A 12896-nucleotide genomic window follows, 5' to 3' on the forward strand; every position below is an offset into this window, starting at 1 on the left:
TGCCTGAACTTCATAGACTTTTAACATTACGCTCCAGGTAAGTAGTCACAGAGTCTGAAGAATAAGGCTCCGTGCCACGGCACAGTTGGGGATCCACATCTCTCATTTGACCTTTGGAAAAGGAGGAGATGACAGTGAAGCCTAGCTACCCTATCCCATCTCCTCTCTCTCTCTCTCTCTCTCTCTCTCTCTCTCTCTCTCTCTGTCTTTCTCTCTCCCCATTAAGCTTCAGGCTGGAGGGTGACCCCACCAGGTGGCAGATGCTTAACACACGCTTGGCTTCATCTACACCTATTCAAGGAGCAGAGCAAACCTCTAGTATTAAGGCCAAAAGCGGAACAACTTCCTGAGAGAACGTATGAATTTAGAATTTGCTCTATCCCTCTAAGGCAGGGGTCCTTTTTTTGAGACAGGGTCTCACTCTGTCACCCAGGCTGGAGTGCAGCGACGTGATCATAGCTCACTGCAGCCTTGAACTCCCAGACTCAAGCGATCCTCCCCCTTCAGCCTCCCAAGTAGCTGGGACCACAGGTGCACACCACCATGCCTGGCTAATTTTTTTTTTTTTTTTTTTTTTTTTTTTTTTTGGTAGAAATGAAGTCTCTCTATGTTGCCAGGGCTGGTCTTGAACTCCTGGACTCAAGGGGTCTTTCTGCTTCGCCCTCCCAAAGTGCTGGGTTTACAGGTGTGAGCCACTGCACCTGGCTATGTCCTTTTTATTTTTTCATGCCATGGACCACATTGGCAGTCTAGTTATGGCCTCCTTCTTTGAATAACGTTTCTAAATGTACAAAGTTAAATGCATAGAATTATGAGGTACTAAAAACATGCCTCTTTATGAACATATTAAATAACAAGAACTAATGGAGAGTCTAACAACTAGTAAATGACAAGTAGGGTATAAATGGTTCTTCTGTAAAACCCGTAATGTGATATGAAAATATCTTAAATTCTGTTGGTAACAAAGTCACAGGTACAGCTAATACTACTGTGATTTCACCTACATTCAAATAGAAAGAAATGCTGGCCGGGCACTGCGGCTCAAGCCTGTAATCCCAGCACTTTGGGAGGCCGAGGCGGGTGGATCACGAGGTCAAGAGATCGAGACCATCCTGGTCAACATGGTGAAACCCCATCTCTAATAAAAATACAAAAAATTAGCTGGGCATGGTGGCACGCGCCTGTAATCCCAGCTACTCAGGAGGCTGAGACAGGAGAATTGCCTGAACCCAGGAGGCGGAGGTTGCGGTGAGCCGAGATCGCGCCATTGCACTCCAACCTGGGTAACGAGAGCGAAACTCCGTCTCAAAAAAAAAAAAAAAAAAAAGAAATGCTAAATGTTGGTTAGAGGTCAGGGAAAATCCAGATGTATTCTTTCCTCAGCTGTGTGCACCAGCTCACTAAATCTTGTCCATGAACCTCGAGTTAAGAGCCCCTAATACTTAAAGAATTGTCCAGGCCAGGCGCAGTGGCTCACACCTGTAATCCCAGCACTTTAGCAGGCTGAGGCAGGTGGATCATATGAGGTCAGGAGTTCAAGACCAGCCCGGCTAACATGGTGAAACCCCATCTCTACTAAAAATACAAAAATTAGCCAGGCATGGTGGCACATGCCTGTAATCCCAGCTACTCAGGAGGCTGAGGCAGGAGAATCCCTTGAACCTAGAAGTCAGAGGTTGCAATGAGCCGAGATCAAGCCACTGCACTCCAGTCTGTGCAACAGAGCGTGACTCTATCTCAAATAAAAAAAGGTGCGGGGGGATGGTCTAGACCAACAGCTTGGGGTGGCTGGTGCTTCTCAAATCCCCGGGGATAAATGCAGGTTCTGATTCAGTGAATGTACCCCGAGAGGCTGCATTTCTAAGATGCCCCAAATTAGCAATGCCGCTTCTGGTGTAGGGACCACAGATTGCAGACAAAAGCTTCAGGGTTTATCCTGGTGACAACTTCAACCTGGAGTGGAGGTCAGAGCTGGGATGGTGTTTCCTGATCCTCGAAGTCTCCAGCAATGGCTTGGAGTTTTCCGGCTTCATCCTCAAGGGGCATGCTTTCCTTCTCCATAAGTATCTGATGGCAGAGACGAACATGCATGGAGATTTTGACCTGCTAGGTGCTGTTTCCTGAAAGCTCCCACAGAGCAGCAGCAGCAGCTGCTGGTCAGGTAGGTCCCAGCACACAGAAAGCGTGCACAACAACACATGACCTTTCACAGAAAGTAGTGACAACTCACAGGTGCAAGTCACCAAGCCCTAAAAGTGCAAGTGAGAGCACAGAAGGAAAAAAGCAACTAAAGACTTTTTTTCTCTTTTTGTTGAGAGAAGTTTTGCTCTTGTCGCCCAGGCTGGAGTGCAGTGGTGCAATCTTGACTCACCGCAATCTCCGCCTCCCAGGTTCAAGTGATTCTCCTGCCTCATCCTCCCAAGTAGCTAAGATTACAGGCATTTGCCCCCATGCCCAGCTAAGCTTTTGTATGTGCAGCGGGGTTTTTCCATGTTGGTCAGGCTGGTCTTGAACTCCCGACCTCAGCTGATCCGCCCGCCTTGGCCTCCCAAAGTGCTGGGATTACAGGCGTGAGCCATTGTACCCGGCCGACTTTTTTTTTTTTTTTTTTTTGAGACAGAGTCTCACTCTGTCACCCAGGCTGCAGTGCAGTGGCACAATCTCAACTCACTGCAACCTCCGCCTTCCAGGTTGCAGCCATTCTCCTGCCTCAGACTCTGGAGTATGGGATTACAGGTGCCCACCACCACGCCCAGCTAATTTTTGTATTTTTAGCAGAGATGGGGTTTCACCATGTTGGCCAGGCTTTAGACTCCTGACCTCAGGTGATCCACCTGCCTTAGCCTCCCGAAATGCTGGGATTACAGGCATGAGCTACCTTGCCAGACCTAAAGACTTTGAAATTATTAACAAATGTACCTTACCTAACAAAAAAATACATTAACTCTTCTCTAAACTAGGTCCTATTGTATTATATTATCAACCTCAGCTGTCAAAAAGCTCCTATGCTTGAGATATATATACTTAATATATAGAAAAAGTATTAAAACAGCAAGAAGTAGTCCAATTTCACAACTGATGTAACTGTTATCTGTAGTACCATGGCAAGAAGTGTGCAAAATATCAAGAAAATTAAATAATTTTTTTGACCCTCCACTAGTGGTTTGTACAATGTTTTTAACTAGGAAAAATTAAATCTGGAGACCTCGGTCACTGGGCCTACATTTTTAATTCAGCCTCGATGGGGTTTGCAGAGCCTTTCCATACCACTTCTCCACCTCCAGCACCCTGACCTAACCTTAGTTCAAAAGCCTGATTGGAGCTTCCTTCAACCTTCCTCCTCCCTTCCCAAGTTCTTTAGCAGTACAGCAAACTTTGCCACTTTCAACCCAGCTACTGGGGCTGCTGGGCTGCTCTTAGGGTGCCCTCTGCTGGCCACACATGGAAGCAGTAGTAAAAGTCTTAAAACACAAACATCTTCCTTTAAGAATTTCAAGAATAAAAATTAAATGTTAAAAAAAAAATTGGAAGAAAGAAAAAATTAGTTTGTGTTTGTTTTGCTTAGCATCTCTGATCTCTGGGATTCAACGGGAAGTAGCTGTTGATGCAGCAGGAAGTAGTTAACAAAGTTTGGATGGCCGGGTGTGGTGGCTCAAGCCTGTAATCCCAGCACTTTGGGAGGCCGAGGTGGGTGGACCACCTGAGGCCAGGAGTTCAAGACCAACCTGGCCAAATGATGAAGCCCCATCTCTACTAAAAATAAAAAATTAGCCAGGCATGGTAGTGCACCCCTATGATCCCAGCTACTTGGGGGGCTAAACATGAGAATCACTTAAACCTGGTAGGTGGAGGTTGCAGAGAGCTGAGATCATGCCACTGCACTCCAGCCTGGGCAACAAAGACCTTGTTTCAAAAAAAAGAAAAAAAGAAGAAGTTTGAGAGCTCCAAGTTCACACTCCAGAAGTTTTAATTATTTTATCTTATTATATATTTTTTGTAGACATAGAATCTTGCCATGTTTGTCATGCCCAGCCCTCCAGAAGCTTCTTAAAAGCACATTGAAGACCAGGCACAGTGGCTCACGCCTGTAATTCCTACACTTTAGGAGGCCAAAGTGGGAGGATCACTTGAGTTTGGGAGTTCAAGACCAGCCTGGGCAACAGGGCAAGACTCCATCTCTACAAAAAAGATATTTAAAATTAGCCAGGCAAATTTTTTAGTAGTGGTCCCAGCTCCTCTGGAGGCTGAGGTGGGAGGATCGCCTGAGCCTGGGAGGTGGAGACTGCAGTGAACCGAGATCATGCAACTGCACTACAGCCTGGGAGACAGAGTAAGACCCTGTCTCAAAAATAATAATAATAAAATAAATTCAAAAGCATACTGAAACAGTAAAGAACTCCTAAACTCAACAACAGTAAAACAAACAACTTCATTAAGAAATGGGCAATGGACTTGAACAGACATTTATTTAAGAAGATAAACAAATGGCCAACAAGGACATTTTAAAATGCTCAACACCACTAATCGATTAATTAGGGAAATACAAATCAAAGCCAAAACACAACCAGGCAGCTGAGCCAGTAGTCTCAGCTACTCCAGAGGCTGAGGCAGGAGGATCACTTGTGCCCAGGAGTTGCAGACCAGCCTGGGCAACATGGTGAGACCTCTATCTCTAAAGACAAAATAAAATAAAAATAAATTATTTTTGAAAACATCCATTACGATGGCTACAAGTAAAAATGAAACAGAAAATAACAAATGTTACTAAGGATGTGGAGAAATTGGAATCCTTGATTGTAGGAATGTAGATGCTGCAGCTACTACGGAAAACAGCATAGCAGCTCCTCAAAAAATTAAAAATAGAATTACTGTAGGATCCAGCAATTCCACTTCAAGGCGTATATCTAAAAAAATTGAAACCAGAGTCTTGAAGACATATTGTACACCGATATTAATAGCAGCATTATTCATAATAGCCAAATGGTGGAAGCAAGCTGAGTGGCCATCAGCAGATGGCCAGATAAACAGAATGTGACAAATCCACACCCCATATTCAGACCTAAGGAGGGACACGCTCATATACAGCATGGACGAGCCTTGGTGACATGATGCTAAGTGAATAAACCTGTTGCAAAAACACAAATACTATGATTGTACTTAGATAAGGTATCTCGAATAGTCAAACTCACAAAGACAGAGAGTAGATCGGGGGTTGTTGGGGCTGGGGGGATGGGGAAATGAGGAGTCTTTGTTTCATGGGTACAGCGTTTCAGTTTTGCAAAACGAAAAAGTTCTGGAGGTGCGTTGCACAGTGAGTATGCTCACTACTACTGGACTGTATACACTTAAAATGGTTAGATTGGCAAATTTTGTTGTGTATTTTACCACAGCTTTTTTAAAAAATTTGAGACAGGGTCTCACACTGTCACCGAGGCTGGAGTGCAGTGGCATGATCTTGGCTCACTGCAGCCTCCACCTCCCAGGCTCAGTCCATCCTCCCACCTCAGCCTTCCCAGTAGCTGGGATCAGAGGTGTGTGCCACCATGCCTGGCTAATTTTTTTTTTTTTTTTATAGAGATGGTGTTTCACCACGTTGCCCAGGCTGGCCTCAAGTGATTCTCCCACCTCAGCCTCCCAAAGTGCTGGGATTATAGGCATGAGCCACTGCACCCAGCCACAAAATCCATTTTTTTGAGTAGATTGAAACAACACATCCACACAATGATTCCTTCTTGTGCTGTCCTGCTCCAGATCTGACTCAGCTTCTTGAAACTTAGAAAGCTGCAGCTCGCAGGGATTTAGGGATCTAGTTTAATTTTATAGATTAAAATACTGAAGGCCACGATGGGCAAAGTGACTTGGGAAAGGTCTCCCGAGCTTAATAGCAGAGACAAGCCTAGTTAATCTGGCTCCTGACTTCCAGACTGGGGCTCTACCCTGCACTCCAATTCCAGTGGGGACACCCATTTCCACACAGAGAGGGTAAATGCACCCTACCTATTCGGGCCTCCTTCCCATACACCAGAGGTTGGGGGTAGGCGAGCCTGTGAGGAAATGCACCTTTGGTTAAAGCTCCTGAATGAACCTGGAGGGAGATGAGGAGAAACAAAACAGGTGAGCGCTTAAAAACACAGCCAGGTAGGTGAGCCTGTCGTCCCCGTTACTCCAGAGGCTCGAGGTGGTGGCTCACACCTATAATCCCAGCACTTCAGGAGGCCGAGGTGGGCAGATCGCCTGAGGTCAGGAGTTTGAGAGCAGCCTGGCCAACGTGACGGCCAAACCCCGTCTCTACTAAAAATACAAAAATTAGCCAGGTGTGGTAGCAGGTGCCTGTAATCCCAGCTACTCAAGAGGCTGAGGCATGAAAGTATTTTGAGCCCGGGAGGCAGAGGTTGCAGTGAGCAGAGATCACACCACTGCACTCCAGCCTGGGGGATAGAGGGAGACTCTGTCTCCAAAAAAACAAACAAACCAACAAAATGCTAACAGGATAAAGCCTGAGTTTTTTTTTTCCCCATTGAGTTACTTTGTAGCTTTCCGCAGCCTCAAGTCATAAAAGAGTTTGGAATTATCCCTTCAAAGTGACATATTCTGCTACATTGTGAATGATGGACACTATTTTCTGCCTCCAGTAATATCACAGCATGAGACATACCCAGAAATAATTTTTTATTTTTCTTTGATGATTAGGAAAAGATACCAACATAGCTTTCATCAAAGCTAACAAATAACTTTACTGGCAGTCAACTGACTAATTTTATTAAAATAAAGACATGTCTGTTTAAACTGAAACAATTGGCCCTTTGTTGTGGCTGGGACCTTATAAATCATGGCCAAGGTGCTAATCAGAAAAGAGTCACCATTACATCAACCTCCTCCCCAGCTCATGACACGGAGATGCCACGAAGTCGCCATCCGTCCCCAGAAGAGCACCTGGGGCTCCACCTACCGAGTCCCAGTGGCTTCTTTTGAAAAGCTTTGCTTTCTACTGGTAAGGTGCGGCCCAGGTACATTTCTCAGGGCTGCCAGTGGCTCATGGTGCGGGCGTATGAGGTAGTTCTTTGCATTTTGCAGATGTTCTCGCTTGCCCCGGGGGTGGATGTCCCGAATCTGAAACCTGCGGCTTCATATTCCTAGTGGGAATAACCCCCAGACCCCAGTCACAAGTCAATCTACACCCTGCTGCAGACTCTAGCTCTTCAAATCCAAATGGATGTTTTCTTCATCCACAGGTTTAGGTTTTAACTGGCTGCTCAGTGTTAAAAAAGAATATCTCAAGCCCCCTGCCATGCTGAAAGGAGGGAAAAAAAGTGAAAGTAAGTGACTGGGAATTTCACATTTTTATCAATACAGCCCGCTTCATGCAGAGGGAATTATTCCAATATCCTCAACTTTGCACATTGCTTGATGAGAATTTCCCATCTTATTTACAAGCCTTTGGAGGCAGAAAAACAGTCATCAAATCTAATGCAGAACCTCAGAGAGAAAATAAGCACATGGTTTTTACTGAACAAACTACATACCCTTAGCCTTAAATAGCTGCTGAGACCCCATCCCACTGCTGAGACCCCAGATGCCTTCCAAAGCTGGCTTAGTCCACACCCCCTGCATGCCAAGCCTAGTGGGCACAAAGGTAAGACACCCCACTTCTAGGAGGAGGGCAGAGGATGCAGGGGCCTTCTGTGAGGAAGACAGGTGAGTTAAATTCCATCCCAGCCCCTCGAATTGTCACCACACGTGTCCCCATGGATCCGCATGAGGATGAACCCAGCGATCTAACTAAAATTAGCTTAGAAATTAGAATGTCAAAACACCTCCTGGCTTAACATGAAAGATTTCTCTAGGCTCTTGTGCTTATTACATATTAATCAAACTGTTTAAGATTCTCGTTTTCCCAAAGTGAGTCCATTAAAAATTCCCACTCACCAAATATTTAACCCTACAAAGTTTAACAGAGAGAAAATGTAGTCTCCACCAATCAACATCCCGATGTAGGCAACAGATACATTCTGCAGAAAAACAGAGGATTCGTCATTTTCAAAGTAAAATATTTAGGGGAAAACGTGTGGTAAAACCTGAAACTAGACATTGTAGTTACTTTGCATAGAGGCTTGTACGGAGGGATATTCACAAGGGGTTGAACAAAATAAACACCATTACAGTCCAGGAATGATGGCTCACGCCTGTAATCCCAACACTTTGGGAGGCCAAAGTGGAAGGATCACTTGAGCAGAGGCGTTTAAGACCAGCCTGGGCAACACAGTGAGATCCCATCTCTACAGAAAAAATTTTTAAGTAGCCGGGAATGCTGGCACACGCCTGCAATCCCAGCTACTCCACAGGGACTGAAGTGGGAGGACTGCTTGAGCCCAGGAGGTCAAGGCTGCAGAGAGCTACATGCCACTGTAGTCCAGCCTGGGCAACACAGCAAGACCCTGCCTCAGAAAAATTGATAAATAAATTAATTAATAAGCCATTAAATATGGGGCTTAATAAATAAAGTAAATCATGGTATAATAACAACAGAAAATTGTGTTATTGTCTCCCCTGTTCCAGTTGGCATGCAGGCAAAAGAGGCAGAGTGGGGCTGTCATCTGCTTGCCAGGTCCTACTTCTTTACCATCATTGGGTTTTTGGATTTTCTTTTTTTTTTTCGAGACAGAGTCTCACTCTGTTGCCCAGGCTGGAGTACAGTGGTGTGATCTCAGCTCACTGCAACCTCCGCCTCCCAGGTTCAACCGATTCTCCTGCCTCAGCCTCCCAAGTAGCTGGGACTACAGGGTGCCTGCCACCACACCTGGCTCATTTTTGTATTTTTAGTAGAGATGGTGTTTCACCATGTTGGCCAGGCTGGTCTTGAACTCCTGACCTCAGGTGGTCCACCAGCCTTGGCCTCTCTAAGTGCTGGGATTACAGGCGTGAGCCACTGTGCCAGATTTGTTTTTCTTTTTTTGTTTCAACCCTGAGCTCCCACACTGCACTGCAGTCTGTGAGCACACCAGGGCCAAGGAGTGAGTTAATTATCTTGACCCTAAATTTGAACTGAGTAGAGACAGTTGTTAAATGTCAGGCTGTGCTCTGCCCACTGCATTCTAGGAGACCTCTGGGTAGTCAGGGGACAGGTGAATTCTTGAAGCAGGCAGTGTTTTCACGCATTCTAGGACTTCATGTGAATAGAAAAACAAAGCAAGTATGAAATAGAATCCAGAACATGTCTCCCCCTATTCATTCACGTGTGTGTGTGTGTGTGTGTGTGTGTGTGTGTATTCAGATGCATCCACACATGCAAACACCCACACACCAACCCACAGGTTCATGCCTCATAACACAGTGCACACCTACATGGAAAATGGTTCTCCACAAGGGCCCTACTTCTTAGTGGGCAGATTCTCCCAGAAAACCATATTGTGGTTCACAAGGTACCTTACTGATCATTGATAGCTGGATTGGTTGGTTTTTTTTTTTTTTAGCTTTTTATTTCATTTTCCCAGACCCATCCCCTCCAAGCCACCCCTGACTTCAAAAATTATCATTGGTCTCTCCTTTATAAATTAGCAATCTGTCCCTCTGTTCTATGCAATCGATTAGAAGAAGTAAGATGGGGCTGGGAGCAGTGGCTCATGCCTGTAATCCCAGCACCTTGGGAGGCTGAGGCAGATGGATCACTTGAGGTCAGGAGTTCGAGACCAGCCTGGCCAACATGGTGAAACCTTGTCTCTACTAAAAATATAAAAAAAATTAGCAAGGTGTGGTGGCAGACACCTGTGATCCCAGCTACTCAGGAGGCTTAGGCAGGAGAACTGCTTGAACCCGGGAGGCAGAGGTTGCAGTGAGCCAAGATCATGCCACGGCACTCCATCCTGGGTGACAGAATAAGACTCTTTCTCAAAAAAAAACAAAAGAAGTAAGACAGGATCACACAGGTCCACCTGAAAAGGTCACAGCTCCTGTTCTTACACCACCACCACCACCAACATCACACCCGGCCTCCAACAGAAAATTTGGATTCACAGTCCATTCCTTGACTCAGTTGTTCCTTCCATGGCTCCATCCACTCACCTTGATAGCTCCAACCACTGCTGTCGTCAGGGCCGAATTGTAATAGCTGCACAGGACCGTGGAGTACATCAGTAGGAAACTGCAGCAAGGAAGCAGACACCAGAGTGAGCACCTCACTACGCTGGGTCATAATAAATACTTACGGTCAGCACTGACCCCCACATGAGCACTTTAAGCAAAAAAAAAAAGAAGAAACACATATCATAAAGGCTGTGTAACCCACACCTTAAGATACCTTGCTATTGGTCTTATGACGGGAAAATAGTCCAGCTGTGAATTAGCTACGCCTCCTACGTAAGGTATCCTTCTCATTTTCTCTGTACGTTTCCCATGAATGTTTCCACAACATGGGGGTAAGGAGAACAAGGTTTGTTTAATGACCTGAAATCTCTCGTTTCACAGCATGTTAAATAAAGTTGAGGACTGGGGTTTTTAATCCTCTGTGTGTCTGAATCACCTGCTGCACTTTCAACACACAACGATGCCTTGACAGAGGCTCTGCTTCACATGGTTTGAGGTGGGGCCCTGACCGGGCACCATATGAAAGGTCCTCAGGTGATTCTGACCTGCAGCCAGAGCGGTGATGGAAGAGAAAATCAGCTGAGCGATTGCTGCCTTCGGACAGGGGAGATTGAAATAGAAACAGATTCCACGTGTGGATAATGCTCCTGTATCTGTCACCGAAGTTAACTCAGGCACTTAACATGACAGTAGGTATTGACACTTACTTGCCAATAAAATGACTATAGCCTATGAACATGCACCAGTCAAGAAAACACATACACAGGAAAAGAATGCCGAATCCAGTCAGGTAAAGTGAGCTAATTCCAGTTAAGTATTGATGGACATTAGCTGCAACCTCACCTAAGCTGCAGCTCAGATCCGATGATGAAAGGGATTACCAACCGGCTGAGAAGGAAATATGGAATGTACAGGGAGAGCACAAGATGTCTGAGATTTGAAAGCTAAATCCCAGCTCAGGTTGGGCTGGTGGCTCACGCCTGTAATCCCAGCACTTTAGAAGGCAGCGGTGGGTGAATCACCCGAGGTCAGGAGTTCGAGACCAGCCTGACCAACAAGGAGAAACCTCGTTTCTACTAAAAATAAAAAAATTAGCCGGGTTTGGTGGCACACCTCTAACCTCAGCTACTGAGGAGGATGGGGCAGGAGAATCACTTGAACCTGGGAGGCGGAGGCTGCAGTGAGCTGACATTGTGTCACTGCACTCCAGCCTGGGCAACAGAGCGAGACTCAGTCTCATTCACTCACTCACTCAATCAATCAATCAATCAATCAATCCCAGGTCAAAGGCAGAAGTTTGGATCCCCCATTGACAGAGAGAAGTGAACTCAACTCTAGGAAAGGGCTCAGTGCACCTGCACTTGGGTAAGCACAGAATTTATTTAATTCTAGAATCCTGCTAGAATGTAACACCCAGTCTTGGCCCTAGGCTCAAATCTCTGGTGGAGATCAGAGTCATGAAACTTCAACACAACAACCTCTGTTGGCCTGAGTGTGCTTATTACCAGAGGAGGCAGAGGGAAAAAATTAGAATATCAAGCTTTACAGGTTGAAGAATAAATTTAATTTCAAACTTAAATTTTGTCATCTTTGGAATACTATGTGCCTTAGTTATTAAGGTAATTAAAACAAGTGGTCCTAATTTGAAATAGTAATTGGTATTAGTAATTTGAAAGAAGAGCGTCAAAGTCTGCATCCAGGATTTGAATGTTTTTATTTATTTATTTTTTTAAGTGGAAGGAAGTTTATTAAGAAAATAAAGGAGTGTTACAGCTCTTTTAGAATTGAATGTTTTTAAGAAACTGATTTACCCCATTTCCAAATTTGGTTTATTAGATTTCAAAGAGTTGTTTAAGTACAGAAAGCAATCTACTAGCGTTGCTAGGTGACCTCAGGGGTTGGAAATGCTGAAGAAAAAATAGGAAGCTCCCATTTGTTAAAGCAATTTAAAATGCTTAAATTCTTTCAATTCACTGAGTTGCAAATGAAACTGATTTACAGTACATTGTTTAGGGATTTTAATCAGTTAAACTTGAGTTAATAAGCCATTTATCAAATAATGAAAGTAAATATTATTTTATAGAAAAATTGTTAGCTTTGGCTGGGCAAGTGCATTGGCTCACGCCCGTAATGTCAGCACTCTGGGAGGCCAAGGTGGGCTGATCACCTGAGGTTGGGAGTTCAAGACCAGCCTGACCAACATGGAGAAACCCATCTCTACTAAAAATACAAAAAATTAGCCGGGCATGGTGGCCATGCCTGTAATCCCAGCTACTCGGGAGGCTGAGGCAGGAGAATCACTTGAACCTGGGAAGTGGAGGTTGCAGTGACCTCCACCTGGATTGCACCATTGCACTCCAGTCTGGGCAAAAAGAGTGAAACTCCATCTTGGGGGAAAAAAAAAAAAATGAAAGAAAAAGAAAGATATTTGTAAGTTGAACTTTAAGGCTTAAGAAAATCTAAGTTTCTCAAATTGTCATAATTTTTAAAAATCCAACATTCATTTAGATTCCCACATAAAATGAAAAAAAGTTAAAACTCAAACTGATGCCACTAGGCGCCTGTTCTGCCAGGCCCTGGCCATGGGAGGGAACCATCCACAGCGCCTGCCCCGAGGCGCTCAGACCCGGATCAGAGGAGAGGGCTGCACAGCAGCAAGAGCACAGCGCAGGGCCCAGCCCAACACCGGGGCAGAGAGCAGCTTCCCGCAGGCGCCTATGCACCAGTGCAGCCTTAAGCCAAGGACAGCATGAATGTTTTTTATTTCCACTTTTGCTTTAAAATTCCAACTCCAGGGTTCCAATCATGCAACATTT

General features: G+C 45.1%; 1 protein-coding gene across 7 annotated transcripts in view; it reads right to left on the reverse strand.

Moving 5' to 3' along the window:
- SLC35D2 (solute carrier family 35 member D2) overlaps window positions 1-12896 on the reverse strand; it is a 78754-nt gene that overhangs the window by 11171 nt on the left and 54687 nt on the right. For 2 of the 7 annotated variants that reach the window (XM_064361538.1, XM_064361537.1), the window contains 3 exons: window positions 10060-10138; window positions 7927-8009; window positions 6653-7133 (listed from right to left, as the gene is read on the reverse strand). In XM_064361538.1, the coding sequence (XP_064217608.1) occupies window positions 7017-7133; window positions 7927-8009; window positions 10060-10138 (279 nt within the window). In that variant the 3' untranslated portion in view covers window positions 6653-7016. Of the gene's footprint in view, window positions 1-6652; window positions 7292-7926; window positions 8010-10059; window positions 10139-12896 lie in introns of those variants that run through there. The other 5 variants (XM_064361542.1, XM_064361541.1, XM_064361536.1 and 2 more) reach the window with 4 other exon arrangements.

Source organism: Aotus nancymaae, unplaced genomic scaffold (assembly GCF_030222135.1).
Source record: "Aotus nancymaae isolate 86718 unplaced genomic scaffold, 86718_ANA_hifiasm-v0.15.2.pri h1tg000041l, whole genome shotgun sequence".
Classification (NCBI taxonomy): Eukaryota; Metazoa; Chordata; class Mammalia; order Primates; family Aotidae; genus Aotus; species Aotus nancymaae.